This window comes from Phymastichus coffea, unplaced genomic scaffold, assembly GCF_024137745.1.
Source record: "Phymastichus coffea isolate CEN01 unplaced genomic scaffold, Cenicafe_Pcof_1.1 PCOF00008, whole genome shotgun sequence".
NCBI classification, from domain to species: domain Eukaryota; kingdom Metazoa; phylum Arthropoda; class Insecta; order Hymenoptera; family Eulophidae; genus Phymastichus; species Phymastichus coffea.
The window spans coordinates 8,073,743-8,097,189 of NW_026706819.1; the positions used below are offsets into that span (position 1 = coordinate 8,073,743).

A 23,447-nucleotide genomic window follows, 5' to 3' on the forward strand; every position below is an offset into this window, starting at 1 on the left:
TTGTTCGGGCGAAACTGGGCAACATAAATTTTTATAGTTGCTATGCCCCTCCAAGCATGGAGCCCGACCAATTCAAGAAGCTTCTGTACGAACTATGTAACGACGTGAAAGAGCACGAACCAGCGGTTGTAGCGGGAGATTTTAATGCCTGGGCGCTGGATTGGGGCAGTAAGAAGACAAACGAGAAGGGAAGTTACGTACTAGAGGCGATAGCGGGACTTGAGGTTGAGCTTATCAACACAGGAGGGATACAAACATACGAACGGGAAGGAAGAACATCGATTATTGACCTGACGCTTGTTAGAACCTGCCTTGTGAGCCAGATAAACAACTGGAAGGTAAACGATATTTTTAACCTGAGCGACCATAGACTGATTTCCTGGGAGTTCGGAAGAAGGAGGCTTCCTATAAATAAGAACAATGCAAAAGGATGGAAGGTGGGAGACTTTGACCAGGAACTATTCAAAGCTTCCCTGAATTCAAAACTTGTCGGTCCTGGTGGAAAAAGTGTTTAGGACACTGTTTCCCCAGCAACATAGACACGACTTGCGGGTGGTCATGGACGTGGACCAGGAGATACCATCAATGACGATTGATGAACTGACGAGGGCCTGCAAAAAGGTGGGGAACCTGAAGGCACCAGGCCCGGATGGTATACCGAATATAGCACTGAAGGTGGCTATCAAAACTGCCCCAAACATATTCCTGAACATGTATGGCAGGTGCATACGGGAGGAATCATTCCCAAACAGATGGAAGAAGCAGAAGCTGGTACTTCTCACCAAAGGGAAAAATCCAGCGGATGAACCATCATCATATCGACCACTCTGTATGCTTGATACGGCAGGAAAGATACTAGAGCGCATCATTCACGGAAGGATTGAGGTGATATCGGAGACCTACCTAACAGGTAACCAATACGGCTTCCGTAAAGGCCGATCTACACTCGACGCTATCGAGCGGGTGACCAGTATCGCTAGGTCCGCTATTTCTGGTAAGAGGTGGAAAGGGGGAGACAGGAAGTACTGTCTTATTGCTGCCCTCGACATCAAGAATGCGTTCAACACAGCGAGATGGGATCGCATAATAGACGGGCTAGTGACAATGAATGTACCAAGGTACCTGCAAAAGATGGTGGCTAGCTACTTCACCAATAGAATTCTGAAGTACGAGACAGAAGAGGGCACTAAGGAGTACCGGGTGACAGGAGGGTACCGCAGGGTTCGGTTCTTGGACCGCTCTTGTGGATCATCCTATACGACGGTTTGCTGCGACAGATACTGCCGAGAACAGTAACACCCGTGGCGTTCGCAGACGATATCGCCTTGGTTATCATAGGAAAACATAAAGAGGACCTCGAAAACCTTTTTTGGAGTGAAGTTCGCAAGGTACCAGAAATATTTAGAGTAGTTAGGTTTGACATTAGCGGAACACAAGACAGAGGCAGTCCTGATAACAGGCAGGAAGGTGATAGAAACGATCACCTTACAAGCCGGTAGACATCAGATTGTCTCCCGATCGGCCATCCGATATCTGGGCGTGTTGATAGATGCTCGGTTGAATTTTAAACAGCAAGTAAAGAACGTAGCAGAAAAGGCATCAATGACTGGAAGAGCACTAACGAGACTGATGCCGAATATAGGAGGACCAAGCAAAAGAAGAAGGGCTCTACTGACGACGGTGATCACATCGATCATCACGTATTCTATTGCATTGTGGTTAGAGGCGCTGAAGAACAAGGATTCTAGTAGAAAAATCGATGCAGTGTACAGATACAGCGCACTGCGAGTAATCAGCGCATTTCGGACGGTCTCCAGAGAGGCGACAGAGGTTATCGCGGGGCTGTTACCATTAATTGAGCTAGCCGAGGAGAGAAGGCGCATTTATTACCGAAAGAAGAAAGATGTCGAAGCGAACCGGAGCAAGAAGGAAGAGAGGAAAAAAAGCATTGAACATTGGCAAATCGCTTGGGATAGAACAGAGAAAGGTAGGTGGACTCATCACCTTATCCCGAGTATCGAAAAGTGTCGCACACACGGCCAGGTAAACTATCATCTAACTCAGATGCTAACTAACCATGGATGCTTTCGAGCATACCTGTACAAATACAGGTATGAGGACACCAGAGTGTCCGACCTGCAAAGGAGTAAGTGAATACGCCGAGCATGTCTTTTTTGCATGCCGGAGGTATGAGACACGACGGAAAGAATTGGAACTCACGGTGAACGCAGCTGTTACACCAGACAGCATAGTAAAGCTGATGTTTCCCTTGGAGAAAGCATGGGCAACAGTGACGACCTTCGCAATGGAAGTTCTCCAAGAACTACGATGCGAAGAGCAGAAGAAGACGAGACTGAGGACATCAGATTAGAAGATAAGAAGAAGGAAATGATGGAATAAAGATCATAAAGAAGAAGTGACAAGGACGGAATAGCGGATAATAGCTAACACCTCCCCCGGGAAGTAGTACCTAACGGCAGTTCCCCGGGGGATCAAAGGATCAGGAGAAAGAGGACTTCGGGCTTCGGCCTTGGTCGGAGAACGAAGGGGTTTTAGTCAGTATGACACACGATGGTGTTAGGGGTGAGAAGGTCGGGGAGGTGAACGCTTACACGGTCACATCCTAGACCCACCTCATAGCCAACCCGTTAAGGTCGGTGCGTTCGCAATAAACGCACAGATTTTACCCTACACCTCTATAAAAAAAAAAAAAAAAATACGCACACACACACATAAACACGCGTGCGCGCGCACATGCACACAACCTTCTCTACGCGCTGTAAGATCTTGTAGCTGGGGGTAAGGCTTAAGTTCTAAACTTAAGCAGCCAGGGATTTTATGCTATGTGAGTTACTCATTACTGAGGTAAGAAGCCAGTTGTGAGTCAGGCTCCTTGATTGCTTAGTTTTCAGAGAACCAACAAACAGCCCAACATACGCTTGGTTGATGTAGAAGAAATGACTCATATCACAGTATTCAAGCTCAAAAAACAAAGTTGACCTTGATATGACCTTGAAGGGTCTTCCGGACTTCCACGGTCACATGAAGGCAGAATTTCCTGTTCTATCCGAATAAAAGGATAGATAAAGGGTCAAAATAGGAGTTCCTATTTAAAAAAAAATTGATCTTGAAATGATCTTGACAATAAAGTTCAAGATCAAGTTTGAGGTTATCAAGAGTTGACACCCTTTAAACCATACAACTTTTATTTGAAACATTTTTCGAATATTCTGTAAAGTTCTGAGTTATCCTACTGTCCAAGTTAAAGTGGAACACCTAGTACAAGGTCTGTCCGGAAAGTATCGGGCCTACGTTTATATCTTTGCGCCATAGTGTTCGAGCGACCTCTACCGGACAGAAACGTCAACAGTAAAACCTCACGAATCTATTGGTTACTTACTGACACCTGCCGGACGTATAGTTCATGCGCAACGTGTCTTTGTTTAAAGTGTCTTTTTCGCGTTCGTCGGATTTTGATATTGTCAAAAATGACTGAAAAACAATATCAACGAATTTGCATCAAATTTTGCTTTCAACTCGGAAAAACAAGTTCGGAAACTATTGAAATGATGCAAAAGCCCTTCGGAAGCGAGTGTATGAGCAAAACAGGAATACAAGAGTGGTATAAACGGTTCAAGGATGGTCGCACTACTGTCGATAGTGATTCTCGTTCCGACCGACCTTCGACGACAAAAACCGCAGATAATATTGAGCGGGTGCGACTTGCAATCGAACAAGATCGTCGTATGACTGTGCGAGAACTAGAAGAAGACCTTGGAATACCAAAAACTCATCATTTCAGAAATTTTAACCGAAAATTTAGGAATGAAAAGCGTGTGTGCGAAATTCATCCCAAAATTGCTCACAGCAGAGTAAAAGAACATTCCTTTAGAAATCGCTCTGGACAATCTGAAAATGGTCAATAATGATGATAATGTGCTTAGAAAAGTTATTACAGGTGATGAATCATGGATTTATGGTTATGATCCTGAAACAAAACAACAATCTTCACAGTGGAAGCATTCTGAATCGCCAAGACCAAAAAAAGCACGTCAAAGTCGGAGCAATGTTAAGTCAATGTTGATTGTTTTTTTCGATTGTGAAGGTGTTGTACATCACGAATATGCACCAACAGGTCAGACAATCAATAAAGAATACTACGTTCAAATTTTGAAACGTTTGCGTGATGCAGTAAGAAGAAAACGGCTGCACTTTTGGGAAAGTGGTAACTGGCCTCTCCATCACGATAATGTGCCAGCGCATTCATCCAATCTTGTGCAGCAGTTTTTGAGCAAACACAATATCGCATTGCTTCGACAACCTCCATACAGTCCCGACATAATCCCTTGTGACTTTTGGCTGTTTCCAAAACTAAAAAAAACCACTCAAAGGAAACTGATTCGATGACAAAATAACGGTTGAAAACAATACGACGAGTGTACTTAAGGCTATCCCTAAAAGTGAGTTCCAGGACTGTTTTGAAAAGTGGAAACATCGATGGAACCGTGTTATTCAATCAAGTGGGGATTACTTTGAAGGATGCCACCCACCAGATGATAAAGAATAACGCTAGAACGAAAATATAAAGGTAGGCCCGATACTTTCCGGACAGACCTCGTATATTGAATCATAGTGCCAACGAATATTGTAGTCATATCATTCACTTTTTTTAAACCAAATTTATTACAAAAATTACATAGGTCCGCATGGTTTTATTTATGCCCAAATGAAGATCATTTCTGAAATAATTTGTTGCGTAGCATTCGAATCCAGAGTCAGAATCCATCACGGCAGGTTTTGTTAGATATCCTAAACTAAAGGGGCAAAAAAGACCATTTCTTGGTAAATTTAAGGTCCCGTAACATCGCGGAAAATTTTTTTTTTCTAAAAACGGGGAGAACCAAGAAGAGAAGAAAGATCTTCTGTAAATCTTAAAAGTCTAATTTTAAGATATGAAATCCCTTTTTTTTTCATCGAGATATCGTTAATTGAAATTAAATATTTTAGTGTTGTAGGTTACGGAGCTCGAGGGTTAAAAAAATTACAGTATAATAGTCTGGTGTTCTAGCCTTACATATGTCATATGTGCGTATCCGGGAAATTAGTTGTTTCGAAACTGCTAAGATACTTGTTTTCAATCAATGATATTCGGATGAAAAAAAAAAGGTATTTCAAATCTTAAAAATGAATTTAAAAAAATAAGAGTAGATTTTTCTTCTCTTCTTGGTTCTCTCTGTTTTCCGAAAAAAAATTATTCCACGTCGTTACAGGACCTTAAATATACCGCAAACCCGTCTTTTTTGCCCCTTTAGGTTAGAATATCTAAAAAACCTAAGGGGATGGACAAATTCTATTTGTCTTCGAATTTGAATTCTACAGAAAAAATTAATTTTCGGAAAACAAGAAAAGGAACATGTCGAGATGTTGTATAAATAAAGAAGGAACATTAGAGAAGTTGAGCTATAATTTCTAAACGAACTAGAGAAGGTATTTTGTTGGATTAATGGGAAGAAAGAGCCACAGATAAAGAACAAGAAAGATTCCAATCTACAGTATTAAGAAATGTCGTATGGGCCCCATGGTTTGCACCAAATGACATCATTATGAATGATATTCAGTTATCATCAGTAATAAAAGAAATCAATAAGTTTTATGAAAAATACACCAGATTGAAACAGAACCAAATTAATCTTCCACGGACTTTTCAAAGGACCCTCGTAAGACGTTCATGTATAGTGGAACTCTTCAGAACTGTCAAATAAATGTTGAGAACCAGGCGCTATACGTAGTATGAAAAACATAAGAAATCTAAATAGCTCAACGACTAGTCCTAACGAAAAATCACTTAGGAAGAGAGAGAGAGAGAGAGAGAGAGAGAGATTAGATTAGATTAGTTCGTTTATTGCACCAATGAGGTGGAACCCCGTCTGGCAGTTTGGAAAATGTACATAACAAAATAATAACAAAATTTAAACATGACAAAAGAGGAGATGCAAGGATGAATAGTGACGCATTTAACTGTTTGAAGAAGATGAATTACGTGAAACTGTGTGAGTAGTATTACGGTGAGCAGCGAGTTTCCAATGACATTAACAATAAACACTAAGAGTATATATGTAAAAATAAAAATAGAATAAAATATGAAAATATAGTAAAATAAAATATATAAAGAAAAATATAAATGAGTTATCAGATAAAACGACAAAATTAACAATAATAAAAGATGAAAAATAATACTAAAATAATAAAGACAATAAAGGTAACAGAGAATGATAAAAATAATAAGAACAACAAAATACTAAAAGTAGTAAAAAATAATAAAAGTAGCAAGAGTAGTAAAGACGCGAATGGCACCTGTTTTACAGAAAGAAGGTCTGAAAAGAGGAAAGGTATAAAGGTGGATCGACGTGCGTTCGGCTAGAAAATAACCATTCAATTAGCTATTTCATGAACCATAGGTCGATAGAGGGGTAAGTGTGGGACGATGGATAATTTTGGGAAAACGCGGCTGGATTGACCCTGTTTGGTATGCGAGTATAATCGGACAGTGCCGGTACTGGCATTAACTTCTCGCGAGTCGCCCTCTCAATCCACGCTCTAGCCTCGTAGTTTAAGAATAGATCACGGATCCAAGCCCTGAAGTTAGGGATCCGATCGGTGGAGAACAGGGTCACGCTCAGTGAGTTGAGTATTCTCTGAGCAAGGATGGCAAAGGAATGGTTCCATGCCTCAGTTCGAGGGACCTTGTATTCAAACGCCAACGGCGGGTGGCGACCCGAGCGCCGGATAATGACACCATCGAGCAGGACAGACAGGTTTTTAGCTAGGTAGTGCGGCGATTTTCTGGACACAACAGAGTAGGCCAGAACGGCAAGGGCTCTATACTTATTTGGGGTAAGGGATAGCCAGCCCAGGGCTAGTCTATGGTGCATGATGTGGCCGTTTAAGGATAGAGAAGGTATAAAAGGGATCCATCCTATTACGAAGCGTACGCAGGCGTTTTATGCAACTTGAAGCTTAGACGAGCGCTCTCCATCAAGCTGAATACAAACCACTGAGAGGTAATCGAAATGTGGGAAAACGAGTTGCTCGACAAGAACTTTTCTGAGGGTAGTCGAGAGAGATTTCCTGTGGAAATGAAGTGAAGCCAGACAGCTGTATGCCCTCCTCGTCACGCTTCTCACATGTTCGGACTAGTTTAACGTGGGAGTAAGTGTCACACCCAGATTACGAGCACTAGTAACATAGTCGAGTGGAACCTCGTTGATGGTGATCTTCACGATGTCATTCAAGTTGATAGCCCTAACGTACTGTTCGCTGCCCATTATCATGACCTTGGTCTTGGTGAGGTTCAGGGAGATACCGTTTCCTAGTGCCCAATCCGCTATAGCCTGCACATCAAGCTGCACCCTCCCCAAAGTCTCCGCAAGGTTGCTGGGATGACAGTGAAGATAGACCTGCGTGTCGTCGGCATAAAGCACGTAGTTCATGAAGGAGAGAACAGAGGGCAGGTCCGAGATAAAGATTGCAAATAGCAATGGTCCTAAAATACTACCCTGCGGTACTCTAGTAGCAACCCTGAGCCAATCCGACACCCTGCCATCCTCCCCCATAACAGCCTGAAACCTGTCAGTCAGATAGCTGAAGAACCATCCCAGGACAGTGTCAGACAGGCATAGGTCCCTGAGCTTGACCATCAGACGACCATGGGGGATAACGTCGAAAGCCCTGGAGAAATCTAGCAGGACGAGGATTGTAATTTTACGCTCCTCAATATCCCTACGGACGTCGTCCAGGACACCCAGGAGAGCTGTCTGGGTGCTGTGAAACCGCACGAAACACGCCTGCCGTGGATCACGCAGCTTGTGGCGGTCCAGGTAAGACGAGAGTTGTAAATGAACGAGCCTCTCAAGCACCTTTGATACCTCAGATAACCTTGCTATCGGTCTTATGTCCGATAAAAGAGCGGGCGAAGGTACTTTGGCAAGAGGGGTGATGAGAGACCGTTTTCAGGAGGTAGGAAAAACGCCGCACAGTAATGATTTGTTGACAAGATGCGTGAGAGATGAGAGACAAGAAGAGGAGACGAGTTTAAGCATCTTGACAGACAAACCATCAGGACCGAATGTTCTGGATGTGGACGAGTTTAGTGCATCCATGACCTCCTGGCAAGTGACCTCACGAAAATTGAATGGGGAGTGGACGTGAGGAGCGTTTGGGGGACTCGTTAAAAGGGCGTCCAAAAAGTCACGTGTCAATGGAGGAGACGAGTTGACTATGTTGGCAAAGTGGGTGTTTAGTACGGATGGACAAAAAAATTGAAACGGGGATGGAAGAGCGCGCCTTGTGACTCCCAAGTTTCGTAACTCTCTCCATCTGACCTTGCTGGTGGCTGCGGAAGACAGTCTGCCTGAAATACAAGAATTTTTTGCAGAGTCGAGGGCATTTGAGACATCGTTGCGTAGTCTTCGATACCCAGCGACGTCACTGCCCGAGCGGGAGGAGGATGCCAGTTCATAGGCAGCGTCACGCTTTTTCATAAGCGCAAGAATGCTCGGAGTCACCCAGGGTTTACGCCTAGAAGACAACCTGATGCACCTAAGAGGGGCTACCTCGTCAAAGGATTTTATGAGGACTTCAGTGAGAGAGTGCACCAAGTTGTCAAGGGGATGCACGTCGGCTTCGATCGACGGGTCGAAAGAGTGCTGCAGTCGTGTTGAAGAAAGGTCGACCAGACACGAGAGAAGGCCCCTGAGGGTCCCATTTAAGGCCGCTTCGTCCACCCGATTTAAACCGCGGGACCTAATGACTGTGGTGATATGCTTGTTAGTAGCGAAGCGATAGGTGAGCGAGATGAAATCATGACCAGCAATAAAAGGAGTATCAGACTTTTCAAATGTCTGGATAGCATTTAGGTCTTTCACTATGAAGAGGTCAAGAGTAGTATAGGAAGGGGGATTTGTATCAAGACAGTGATGAGTGGGAGCAGTGGATACGAAGTGGAGGTTGTGCAGGTCAACGAGAGATCTCAAAGCTCGAGCATCCGGCAGAGAGCTGGAACCTAGGTCTGCGTTAAAATCACCAGTAATGATGACATTTCCGTACAGAGGGAGGTAAGTGGCCAAACAGTTGAAAAAGTGTGTGGGAGAGCAAGCAGAGGGACGTCTGTATACCACCGCCATCAAAAGCTTGGTGTTGTCGGACTTTATTTCACCTAGGATGAATTCAGGTGTGTTATCGAAAACTGGATCTGAAGTAGCTAGGAAACTGAATTTAAGGTGAGATCTGACGTACAGGCCAACACCGCCATCCGCTTTCCAATTCGGTCAAGCCTGAAAAAATTGAAATCGGGGAGAGAGAGGTGTGAGTCAGAGATATCAGGTGAGAGGAAAGTTTCAGTAATGGCTATGACATCAAAATGTGTAGAAATGGCTTGTGCTTCGAGAAGAGCAAAGTGACAGGGGGAATTTAGTCTGTTTATATTGATGTGGCCGACAACGAAGCAAGCAGAGGGCGGGGTATGGTCCCGGGTTAGTTGGCATCATGGACCAGAAACTGGAGGAGATGAAGATGGGATGGCTTGAGATAGCTGGGCCGGAAAGACACACACTGTCGGGCTAAAACAACCGTCCGTTTTGCTAAATTGCGGAGCCGGGTTTTTAGGGATGGAGGCAGTAGGTCGCGATTTGACCACCTGGGGCGCGAAGTTAAGTTTGAGTGGAGCATGTCTGCGAGTGCCGATCGGAGTGTCAGCCGCTGCCATGGCACTAGAGCGCAGAGCGGCCTGGACAGGAGGCTGACCGGGAGGCAAAGGCGTGCAGGTGTCAAGGTCACTCTCCGACGTGATTGGGATCGGGGTGGAACATGTATTCTCTCGTATATGGACGACCATACCCGAGACGAAAGGGCGCGCGAAACCCAACTCACGACTGCGCGCGAGCGCCTTTACAAAGAGATTGTGGATCGGCTGCGGTAACAGCTGGCGGATGAAGACGGGGTTTCCGTGACCGCACTTGAAAATGTCCCTCGCCGTCTTCCCAGCGACCCTGCCCGAGCGCTCCAGTATGACATCACGCACCACCGTTGAGTCGATACGCACGACGAAAGTGGACGTAGTATCGGTCGGATTTGGACGAGAACGAGTGGCAGTCCATCTTCTGGTGGCCACTATGCGACCACCAGCGTTTGGGCAGCCAATCGCCTCAAAAAGCATCCCGGCGGCATCCTCCAGTGAACCCTGGAACCCCTGCGGTAGGCCTAGAATGAGGAGCTCGGAACGATCCTTGAGATCCACCACGGACTTGAGGCTCTTCACCTCGTCGGCAACACGATTGACTTTGGTTAGAATGGAAGTCTGGGTGGCTCTGATCTCGTTCCAAAATTCAGTGAATTCATTATTCACGAAGCCAGAAAACCATGCTAGTGGTTTGTCGCCCGTGGTAGATGCCATGCTATCCAGCAAGTGGGTTTGGTCCGTGCTGGAGGAAGAAACAGTGGGAAGGGCGGCCGATTGGTCAACACCACAGAAGTCACTCCGGGATTCCACTCTCGACGTCTTCGATGGGAAAAGCTCGTAAGGTGATGCCTGTCTCTTATGGCCTGAGATTTCGATAAAAGGCAAAGTACCAGCAGAAGCAGAGTCAATTTGAGTGGAAGGAAGGGATTCCAAAAAAACGGCACCGGACTGATGAGAGTTGGCCAAAACTGAAGACTGAAAAGAGCAGGCACGACAGGTAAAGGTAGCAAGGTCAGGGTTTGAGGTTATATGGAAACAGTGTCGATGGAAAGATCTATCACAGGACTCGCACTGCAGGATATTAGCATCCAGATAACTCAGCGCTTCACCACACTCGGCGCATGAAGACAAGACCATTTGATAAAAATGAAAGGTTTGAAAATTTAAAAACTAGTTAAGACAAAAAATAAAAATTCATAAAATGTGTCAAAAAGTTTCCCATATCTCCTCCCCGGATCTCAAAACTTCGCAAGAAACTGTAACAAGTAAGATAATTTAAAGGACCGATTGGCACGACTAATTGAACATAGTTTGAATTTCGCGCGAAAATTTGAAACGCAAAAATAAATAAGTAATTTATCCGCAAAATGAAATGAGAAAAAATGATTGGTGAAGCGAACGCGGAAAAATTACATTGCAAAATTCATGAAAAAGTAAGAAAGTAAACGCGATTTGACACAGTCGATAGAATAAAATTAAAATTAAGATTAAAAATAAAATTGTCTAGCGTGTAGATAGCGCTAGATGAAAATACAACAGTATAAACTAAGTAAAACAAAACAAGATAAAGTAAAATAAATATAAATTAAAATAAGCTTAAAATTAAAATAGCCATCGCGATGACTAAGCGCAAGAACAAATTAAGTTAAAAGTAGTGATGCGGCGAAGAAATAGCACCGGCTATGAGGAGTCTCTCCGAGAAGATTCAAATATGTGGATAACGGTAAAAATAGTTGACACTGGTACTTAGCAGCAAAAGTGTTGGAAGTGTTGCATTCGGTGAGATGTGTGATGTGTAGTGTGTAGAGTGTAGCGGTCCTGGTGTGGAGGCTGTGTTGTTGTTTGTGTTGTTTGCAGAAGTGTATAGATCAAAACTCGTTAAAATTGGAGATTTGATGAAGGTTATGTTGTAACCAGGCAGGCGGTTTATTCATCCACTGGCCAAAAAATTGACTAAAAGCCAAGAATTTTTAGCAGGAAGCGCAGTGGCCAGCTGGACGAACTCGCCTGCAAAAAAATGCCGCTCGAGGAAGTGGCAAAATTGAGAAAATGTATATTAAGGAAGAGAGCCTCAAAGACCAGTGTTTCGTTACTCACCGAGAGAGAGAGAGAGAGAGAGAGAGAGAGAGAGAGAGAGAGAGAGAGAGAGAGAGAGAGAGAGAGAGAGAGAGAGAGAATATAGGAGAATATAGGAAATACGAGTATATACGTCACATAATATAATAAGTCATATATTACATAGCTTATCTATAGATTTTATATTAATTTCAATGAGATATTTATGATCAATAAATTTTACTGTTCAGTGTGATCGATTTATAGAAGTACTATTATATAATTATTACCTTTTTTAGATCTGATGAACTCATTTTCTTAACACATGTTGGATTCTGCGATAATTCATGTTGCAATAAATCGGTCGCAGAAATTAATAGTTCAACAACGACTCCTAGGTGTACTCCACAAGAAGCTTCTCTCATTCTGATTTCTTGATTATCAGTTTTGTATGATAAATACGGTTCGAACAATACGCTTCGTAATTTTTGATCCATTCTGCTATGTTGCATTTGATTTCGCGCATATAACATAATGTTAGCGGTAATCTGAGCACATATAAAATTCCAATGGTTTACACCACATTTGAGTAATGGTTGAAATTTTGGCAAAAGAGCTAACATCAGTCTTTGTAATCTGTAAAGATGCGCTCGCAGTTCACTCATACCAATACCGTCTTTTATTACACTCTCACCTATATCTGATTTGTTCGCTTCCTCGTCGACTAATCTATATATATCTAAAATAGAAAGTTTATAAATTAAGTCTTTTTGTCCATTTATTAACCTTTTGAAGCCAGCTACGGCTTATATTTCGGCTATACCTAGATTTATTACAATATAATTACATTAAGATAAAGCAGTACAGTAATGTGTTTGCCATATATCGTATGTCTCATTTAAATAGGATATAATATAATTATAGGCGTTCAATTCCGGTATCCCGACAGTCGACTTGATATTGAATCGTAAGAAATAGCCAAGAGATCATAAATTTATATATGGAGCCTGTCGTTATTTGTCAAATCTAACGCATTGTCAGAGAACGTAATTAATGTCCTCGTTGCCCGAATTGCATTCATACGCCGAGTTAGGTACAATGTTAACTTTAGCTAGTGAGGCAGCTAAATTGTAATGATTGGCTCTAATATGAGGGTGGTTCGATAAGTACTTAGCCTCACCGCCCGATGACGCCATTATCACAAGAGAAATATACTACCATGTAGTACAACCTTGTCGATGGTTACTGTCAAAATTTCAGCTGAATCGGACTCATAGTTCTGTTGTGACCGCGTGTGGAAGCTGGTGTGTTAGAAAAATGGAAAAAGAGCAGTATCGGTAGGTGATTCGATTCTTGTTTTTGGAAGGAAAATCGCGGAGTGAAATAAAATAGCGCTTGGACGCTGTGTATGGTGACTCTTCTCCTTCGATGGCGACTGTAAAAAATTGGTTTAACGAGTTTCAACGTGTTTATATATAATATAATCTGTTCATAGGTATATTTGTTATAATCCTCGTTTGTGATAAGTGGAATAGTCAGTGTCTGTGTGAAAATTACAGTTTGCCTCATCTGATTCAATTGACGTTGTAGAGAACGCTGTTGCTCTAATAAATTATCAATTACATGTCGACGATTAAGCATATAGAAGTCACGTATGTCTACCTTCTCCGCTAAACTCTGTTCCTTAACATTACATTGTTGGAGCATTATTTCTAGTTCCTCGCGACATTGACGTTCAGCTGCGTGATTCATCTGAACTATATCTAGTTGTTCTCGCACCAATAAGTGTTATCAGAGCTTTTTAAAAAGTAGCTTTCGGGGGGGATTCGAGACAGCGGTAAACTTTCGTTCAGCGAAACGAAAACATTGGCCGTCGATGCAGTCAAAACACCAGGGCCTATTGGTAAGGCAATCGCCCGCATACAACTTGTGCGCTTAGTGGATCAGATCTAGTGAATTATCTTGGTAGATCTTGGTAGATCGAAGAGGGACTGTTGGATCCTTACTGAGGAGTCAAATCCAATAGTCTTGGACGAAACGCCTATTTTTAAAATCATGCTTTTGTAAACTCGTAAACTATTGACCAAAAGTAAGTTGCAATGGATTTCAATTGTATAAATTTTGGAATTGCTCTTATGCCCAATACTTTTATCATCGTTGACGAGATTACAGGATTATAGGATTAAAGAAATTCGGATTAAGAGTCTGAGGTTACTGCCTCGTAGGTTTCGGAGCTCGAAAAATAATAAAAGTAGGGCGCGGTGGTTCGGAATTTCAAAGTAACAGAGGTAAGTGCTCGAGAGTTAAAAAACTTGGGTTAAGAGTATGGAATTATTATAGCCCCACAGTTTACAAGGGTCAAAAGTTACGGAAATTGGGACATGAGGCGTCGGAGTTACTAGGTGTCACGGTTGTGTTCTGAGAGTTAAGGATATTAGGGTATGGGTGGTTGGGGATACAGTTTAATAGAATTAGGCGCTATATAATTAAGAAAATTGGGGTTAAGAGGGTTGGGGCTAAGCGTGAAAAAGGTTATGTGCTTGAAGGTTAAGGAAATTGGAAGTAAGGTCTGAATTTATTGAGGCGTGTTCAAAAAGTAAGGTGAATTTTTATTTTTATAAAAAAATATTTATTTATTCATTAATAGTTATGTTGTCTCCTTCAAAGTAATCCTTCTTAGATATAATACATTTGAGCCAACGTTTTTTCCAATCCTCGAAGCACTTCTGGTAAGCACTTTCTGGTATAGCCTTGATAGTCCAGATAATAGAGCAAATTTCGCGTACTTTATTTTGGGACAGCACAAAATTTTTACCGTGGATAGCTGACAACGAGTGTAATAACATATCTTCATCCAAAGTCTGAAATCGGTGCAGAACATTGTTAACCAGCCGTTTGAAAAAAAAATGTTATCTATTTTCATGTTTTCGCGTAATATCTTTTTTACTAGCAGTTGAATCAAAAAATGGTCTAATGGTTTTTGTTCGTCTCGGCAAGACCTACAAAAGCATGTGACGCACGTTAATACATGTCAATTAGATAAAAAGTTATTAACACCAAAAGGTCAATTGTTTATTCCATAATTACCGTTAAATATTTGATCATAGAGATTTTCCATGGACCTCAATGTAGTTCTTATTACGAAAAGATTATGAGCTTTGAAGCCACAAGCTCTAATGTTAATTGGAATCCATACAGACGGTTAACAACAAATTAACTGTTTCGTTTTGTTCATAGTCGGAATCGTTAAGCAAAGTGACGCCGATTTTTTTATCGGCACTTGTTAGAGTTTATAATCGAAAACTGCAATTTAAACAAAAAAAATTTAACTTACGACTCAGGGAATTTTTTCTAAAATATTGCTTAGTTACAAAATGAAATTGACCGCGTATTATAAGACTTTTTTTGTGTTTTACAATTTATATCGGTAGATGGTCAAAAGAGCTTCAATTTGAAAAAAATCACATGAAAATTCCTCAATTAATAAAAAAGTTACAGGTTGTTATAGTTTTCGACCTGTTGTTAAAAGATCAATATAGATAACGAAAAATTTTTTAAGCGATCCGAAGCGAAAAGCCAAGGTTCTTTTAACTATGCCATTTGCTTAGCTTATACCACTTGTAAACATTTTTTTGACTTAAAGTCGACTCACCGTATGCCACTGTCAACATTTCAAGTGTTTTGGAGCACTTAATTCCATTTTTTATACAAAATCTTTTATACAAAAATTTTATGCAAACTCTTTGATCCATTATTTTCGACAGTAAAAAATCGCCGAGCACAAAAAATACGTCTAACGTTTCTGTCTCGCAAAAAAAAAATATTAACATACAAACTAGTTGAAACTGTGAGCATATGTGAGAGACATGTATACCAACACAATAAAAAAAAATATCGATGATCGAATCTACGTAGCCCACCCAATTTAAAAATTCACCTTACTTTTTGAACACACCTCGTATATGCAAGTGTTAACTTTATAGGACTTGAGGGTTAAGGATATAAGGGTTTAAGGGTATAAAGTTATATTTGTGTTTTGCAAAATGAACGAACTGACCTTCAAATGATCTTACCCATAACTCGATGGGATCAAATGTATACCACGTTTGCATTCAGGATACAAAAATACATGATTGCATATAATTGAAGTGCATAGGACGTCTGAAATGCCGGTTCGAATGAGTCGAAAAGAAATTTGGTCTATCTGTCACTTCTTTGACTTCTAGGTGACCTCCAAGACTCATGTTGAAGAATATGTATCAATCTTTCATTTTCGTTACTATAAACAAATTTGACCTTGAAGTGACCTTGAATCTGACGTGATAGAGGTTAATGGACTACGGATTCGTATTTGGCGTGTCGAAATACGTAAGTATTATGTGGTCCGGTCAAATAATCCTGAACTATTTTTATTTTGTAAACCTGTGTAATGATTGATGCATAGTATAATTACTAAATTGCAAAGTAAGTTCAAAATGTATACCTAACAAAATTAATAGATAAATGATGACTGATACAATTTAAATATTAAATATTAGAACTCTAAATATATCTAAGTTTAGCGTTTACTAAGATATTAAATATAAATTAAATTAAATGTAAAATAGTATATGTGGTGTCATCTATCCAATCTATATTATATCGATTAATCAATCTATTATTCGATATATGGATCTATTATTTTTTTGGAATTTATCACAATTATTCGCATCTTTCGTCTATGTATGCGTAGATGAGTTTACAATATATTTTAAAAATTGATTTATAAATATAACAAGGGGTAGTCATGGTGTAGATTGCTATTGTTGAAATTGAAAGCATTTTTTACGGTGGATATTTTAAGTGGATATTATTATAACATTATATTGACGATTATGTTTCAAGAAGTAGATTGACGATCTGCCTTTGTATATACATATAATATGTAATAATAATAATATAAGTACAAAAAATTATAACTGATGAACGATTACATTTAATTTTTTAACGCTACCAATACCACGCCACATTTTTAGATTATATCGATTATTGGTTATATCCTTGATATTGTCAGTACAAAAACTATTTTAGTAATTGATTATGACGCATGTTCTACATTTTAGAAAATTGATTAGATTCATACATTTTATACATTTTATTTGCACTTGATAGAACAATTGTAATAATTAATGGCTCGCTTTCAGTTAATTTATAATTTTTTATTTTCTAATCATTCAAAAACTATATATACAAATTCATTTTCATTTTTCAGATTGTCTATACTGGTATATGAATAATATATAGTCTATGAATTAATTAACATAACAGATGCTTCGAATACATTAATTATTTTTTATTGTGGATGAAGTATTGCTGATACGCTGCTAACACATCTGCTTATAATAGCTACTGATCTGACCGTCGAAGGGCATTAATCAAACATCAGCGATTGTAAAAAGAAGGTAAATGTGAATATTTTTATATATTATGTGACGGTAATCGTCGTATTAGCGCTAATAGCCTAACCTAGTGGCTGCCTGCGGGGGCAGCACCTACCGGTAGACGAAAAATGTAATGAGGGAATTCGGCACGCGGCGAGACGGAACGCGCGCGATTGAAAACGAACCAGTGCAGGATCAACTACCGATACAAAACCGCAAACTCGAGACCCGCAGTTTGATTGCCCGAACGCAGCGCAGAGATTAGCTGATTGTTGTTGTCGAGCTGTCCGGAGTGTCGACCTGAGCCAGCAGAAGCGGTGTCATCTCCTGCGGATTCGAGTGTGTGTGAGGTGTTCCGCCATCGAGGGCGAAACCGTGTGCGCGCGAATTCGCGATCCGCGACAAAGAAAAGACAGACTTTACCGCTACGAGAGTGCGACTTGTTCTTCCGTTCTTCGTAAGACTGCTAAAAAGGTAAGCTGGCCAGCTTAATTTCACGACCGCGATAGCAATACTAATAACTAATCTCTCGTATTCGACGAAAAGCGTGCATGTAATAACTCTGCGGACAAAGAGCGGCGAGCGATCCGACACTGCGTGTTGTTGTCGTGCGCGCCACTGTAAACATAAACACGCGGGCCTAATGCGTTGTATAGTTAGAGGAAATAAAAGATTCTGTCTGTGATATTAACCTTATTTACGCTGTACTGATTTCATTTTCGTAGATAGTTGGTTGACTGACACTCGTCCCCTCCTGTTCTCCGGCTTTGGTATTTGAATATTCGAATAATCCCGTGCGCTCTTATATGCGATCGCGCGCATTAAATAAAAGACGGTAGCAACCCTGTTACAATTAATAAAATTTTAATTTCATATTAATTTCATTTTAATTTCAATTTCATTTTCATTTACAATATACAATTGTTTTTTTTTTTGTTTCAGAATTTCATTTTGCATGACTTCATTAGTTATACATTTTTGGTATTTTCATTATTTTTACGCTCACCGATTTTCAATAGTATGTTTCTCTATTAACTATTTTTCTGTAATATATATTGTAAATAAAATTGTAAAGTTTATTACAAACAATCTGAATTTATTTTAATACTTTTCATAAAATATCTAGAACCAATTAAATAATTTACCTTACGAAACTTGAACTTTCCGTCCGATATAAATATACAAGAAAAATCAAAATACTATACGAAATTGATATAGTTATACGAAATTTAAGCTTATATACGAAATTTCTATATGAAATTTATATACAAAATTGAAACCATTATACTAAATTGAATCTATATATTATGTAACGGTCCAGTATGATTTGCTTGTTTAACGCATCTGTATTAAGATAGCATGCTCATCGTTTAATGTAAAAAAGTATTAAGGCTCAGAGCATCTTTGACTTAACATAACATAAACAGATGGTCAACTCATATCCAAAAAAGGAGCGTGATGTCATAGGTAGCCAGACCTTTAAACTGGCGATACAGTTTTCAAAACAAATACCTTTAAATGAATGGAAATATTATCGTAAGCCTTTAAAGGGACTTATAATTATCTTACTCCCAACACGGATATAATTTGAACACTTGAATGTTATTAAACGATGATATTTTAAGGTAAAAGCTTAATAACTAATAATTTAGCGCAACTTATCAAAATAACTATAGCAAAGAAAATTCATTTCTGTTTGACAAACTAAAGTATAGATTGAATTTCATACAATAATAAATAAACATAGTAAAATGTGCTCAATGGAACAAAACTATTTTAGACCTACACTTAGATGTGAATAATTCATAACTTCTATGATAATTCATATTGACAATTTCACTAGAATAAAAATTTGTACGAAATAGGATTTTCTCTAGGCTAAAAATCCTATTTCACCTAAGCAGCTAATATAAGCTAATCAATGTTATGCATACTGGCGAGATAGCGGGGATAATCTAAAGGAAATAGCTCCGACTCGCATCTATAAATACGCTCGTCGTATCTGTCTCGGGGAAGTCTGAGCCTGAGGCTTCACCGAGTAGTGGTACGAGCTCTGTTTGAATAAAAATCTAGCTAACACCTATGATGAGTAATTCTTGAACAATACCAGTCCTTACTCGTCACCTTATCTTATCCTTCATGATCTCGTGCTCAACTTAAAAGAGAATGAATCTCTTGAGCAAAAGCAGCCGAATCATATGTTTCACGCTCTCCAATTACAATTTATTCTATACACGTCTGTGAAAATTGATAGCGACGCTATTGAGCTCAGCTCAGTAGACGCATCAGTTTCTTTGGTACTTTGCTAAACATGTGGTAATAGACGAAAAAGAGAGCCTATTTAAAGGCCACATAGTTCCATTAAGTACATTTAATTATTAGAAGAAATAAAAGGAAAGCGTGAGTTCAAATAGCTGAACAACAGAGAGTTTGATAACTCTTTTAATAACGTTTTTGTTATAATGTACGATTCTGGATGACATAAGAAAGTGACGTTACAATTATATGGAATTAAATTTTTGTACGGATGTTTTAAATAGCTCACAATGTTGTAAACAGCAATGTTTCTTTTGTTGTAATTTTACAATTGGTGATTCGTTAATAACTGCTACGTGACGGACCATTTTATTTTTTTTTGTTATAATATATCTAATTAAGATTTCACTTTCGAGAAGCCCATTCGTGTCGCACCAAGGCCAAGAATATAGCGATAAGATACTATGGTCAACAGTATCCGTGTGCGCGCCACGTCAGGAATAAGTGGGAGAAGTCGAGCATACTGCTGCAGCATGCTGCACTCAGCGTGTTAACACTGTAATCACTGTTACGAAGTGGCAACCTAGAAAAAAACATTTTAATACGATTGATAGGACGAATTCTGTAAGTCCAGCTGAATTAGAATTATTTCATTTAAGATTATTGCTATTGCATGTAAAAAGGTGCTATAAGTTTTAAGCATTTAAACGGCCCCTTTATCGTTTGAACCGAGTAGGGAGTGAATGCGCCTTCCGAATTCCCCCTTTCAAAAATTAATCAACGCGACGTCGGGGCAACTGAATTAGTTATAGAATTCTCGGTACGACTAAGGAACGTCTGACATGAGTATGAAACAATGTACGCTTTATTAATATCTAAAAATATAAAAGTATGTACAATGGCTTATACTGAAATTGCTACAACTCTACTTCCTAGCGGAAAAATAAAGCATAAAATTTTTGGTTAGCCAGTTCCCATGTTTAATGATTCAACTTCTAATATCAAAACTTAATCTAAAAAAGCTAAACAACTTAAAAAAACAACGGTTTTTAATTGAGATAAAGCTCCAATGGCTACTAGATATGCATTAGATATTGCAAACAAAGTTTTACAAGATGTTATGAGAAATAATTTACCATTTGATGGAAAAATTACGATTCTAGGTGGAGATTTCAAAGGTTTATTACCACATAAAGTGAAATAAACATGAAATGAAATATTAAATCTTTCCATAAAATATTGCCCATTTCATATGTTAACGACTAATATAAGGGTTCTACCAAATGAAACTGAATTTTCTAATTTTATGTTAAATGTTGGGAATGGTTCACTAAATGATATAGATGATTACATAGATATTTCTCATCATTGTATACAGCTCGAAACAGTAAGTATAATAAATGATATTTTTTGTCAACTAATTCAAAACAAATAATTTGATGAAATGAGTAATTAACCCTTTCAGGGGCACTTTTTTCTTCTGCGCTTATTCCTAACCCGAAACTGTATATAAAGGTTTTCGGGGTCGCTGATTACAAATCTGAAGTCCGATTTTCAAAATTAAAAATGGCGGATCCAATATGGCGGACATAATTTAAAAACTGAAGCTTATATGAAGTAAAATTTGTATACTTGGGTTTTCAGGGTCGCTGATTACGAATGATTATAATAAAATTTTTCCTCAAATGAATTTTTTAAGGTGGTAAGCTGGAGGGGTTAAAGCATTTAAATGTTGAGGTATAATGACGTCATCGAATTCACCATAATTTTTATTTATGACAGTATTAGTATCAGTATTCGCTCCGTGCATAACATCCAAGTGTCGCCACCAATGGCACGAATTGTAACTTTTAATTTAACAAATACATTGGTTTATATAGGACTGATTTAGTTTTTAATAAATTATTTATAATTTACGTTTTGATTATCGAAAAAAGTTGTACAAGAGCATTCAGTTACGTCAATTGCACTCACTCCCTAAATCAGAAATATAGTTTCATTTTTCGCATGTGTATTAGATGGAATTCTAAAAATATAACCTATAAAAAGCAAGCTTTTTTGCTTTGTGTATACATAAAATTAGAAAATAAACTATGAATCAAATGATAAGAACAGGATGTCAACCAATCGCACACAATATTAATTTTGATCCTGCGAAGATTCAAAAGGGCAAAGATTTATCTGCACTGCATATAAGACGTGTACAAGAGTTACAATCTGTTGGTGCTTACAAGCTAATTCGTAGTAGTTGTATCAGAACTTATAGCGTCACGAAAAAACCGTATGCAGTGAATTTGGACGTAATTATTATTTTGTAAACGATTTGATCGATAATTATTATACGTGCGCAATTTTTTATAATCATTTTTCAATTTATTTGTAGCTGAATAATAATCGCACAATAACTCATGCTTCATGTACTTGCGTGTCTGGGAAAGCCGGAAAATGTAAACATATTTACGGTTTTATTCACCACATAAACACGAGTCGTAGTGAAACGAAAACTTCATTTCAACAAGAATGGGATAAACCTTCTGATGCACAGCTAGGCAAAGATATTTACGCCAAACCAATTGTATTGGCAGCGAGATACACTCCAAATAATAATTTTGCCGATGTGCAACCATATCAAGTGACCTTAGATGATTTGAAGGATATCAACTCACTTCTTCGCAATTGTTTACGAGTAGAAAATATGAATCGTGAAGAATTAATAGCTAAAGCCAAACAAAAACTTTTAATGCAAAAAGCTTGTGAACTTGAACGACAAACACAACTACATGATTGTGTTACGATGTTATTAAATAATTCATCAGTACGGAATAAACTGTATGGACACATATTACCAGAACTAGAAGTAAATTTGAAATTTTTTTTGAAAGTAAAATCAAGGTAAATCAGCAAAGAATTCTTGAGATATGCATCGAGACAGTCGACCAAATCAAAAGTAACTTATGGTTTAGTGTAAGAAATTGTAGAATAAGTGCGAGTTCCAGAGCACATAAAATAAAAACAATGACTAGAAAAGTGAGCACCGACTTAGCAAAAGATTTTCTGAATTCCGATAGAAATGTGAAAGCAACAGCTTCACAAGAGTATGGTACTAAAAATGAGAAAAAAGCACTGGAAGAATATGCAAAACAATATAACAAAGTTGTTAGGAATACAGGAGTTTTTATTATGCCATTACAACCTTGGCTTTGCGGCATCTCTGATGGCGTTGTTTTAGATAATAATCAACTCTCCAAAATTTTAGAAATAAAGTGCCCTTCATTTTGCAAAAGTAAACCTATATTAGATACAAGCACAGGTAAATTTAATGTTAATTATCTTGTTAAAGACAATGAAACGACTTGCTTAAAACAAAGTCATCAATATTACACCCAATGTCAAGTATTGATGTACATAACTGATTTAAAAGAATGTGATTTGTACGTATGGTCACCAAAGGGCAGTGAACTTGTATTAGTGCCAAGAGATGAAACTTATCTTGAAAAGGTAATTCCAAAGATACAAGACTTTTATTTTAATACCTATTTGCCAGTATTAATGGAGAGTGAAAAAGAAAATGGCGAGAACAATTCTTGTTAATTGATAGGTTTAATAATATTTTAAAAATTCCAAAGAAAATAGAAAACCTTGTACTATGTGCAAGATTTATTGTGATACATTACAAACAATGTGATACAATGTAACTTAATAGATCATAATTATAAATAAATTATTGTTTATAATATAAATACTTTTGTACAATTATTTTTGTGAAATATTAAGATCAACTAAACAGTTCTAATCAATTATATCTGCAACTATTAAAATTACCAAATGTTTCTGAGAACATAAAATTTGCTTACATTAGAGTTGCTTTTCTTTTATAATTAGAGGTTGCAAATTTACTAATACACATGCCATGAAAATTATTTTATCCATGTATGGTAGCATCTCGGTAGTCAACTTACCCAAAATCTTATGTGTTCTCA

At 38.6% G+C, this 23,447-nt stretch overlaps 1 protein-coding gene across 3 annotated transcripts in view; it reads right to left on the minus strand.

Moving 5' to 3' along the window:
• LOC131669819 (nuclear pore complex protein Nup205) overlaps positions 1–23,447 on the minus strand; it is a 188,283-nt gene that overhangs the window by 106,423 nt on the left and 58,413 nt on the right. For 2 of the 3 annotated variants that reach the window (XM_058944994.1, XM_058944986.1), the window contains one exon: positions 12,082–12,530. In XM_058944994.1, the coding sequence (XP_058800977.1) occupies positions 12,082–12,530 (449 nt within the window). Of the gene's footprint in view, positions 1–12,081; positions 12,531–19,682; positions 20,051–23,447 lie in introns of those variants that run through there. The other variant, XM_058945001.1, reaches the window with a different exon arrangement.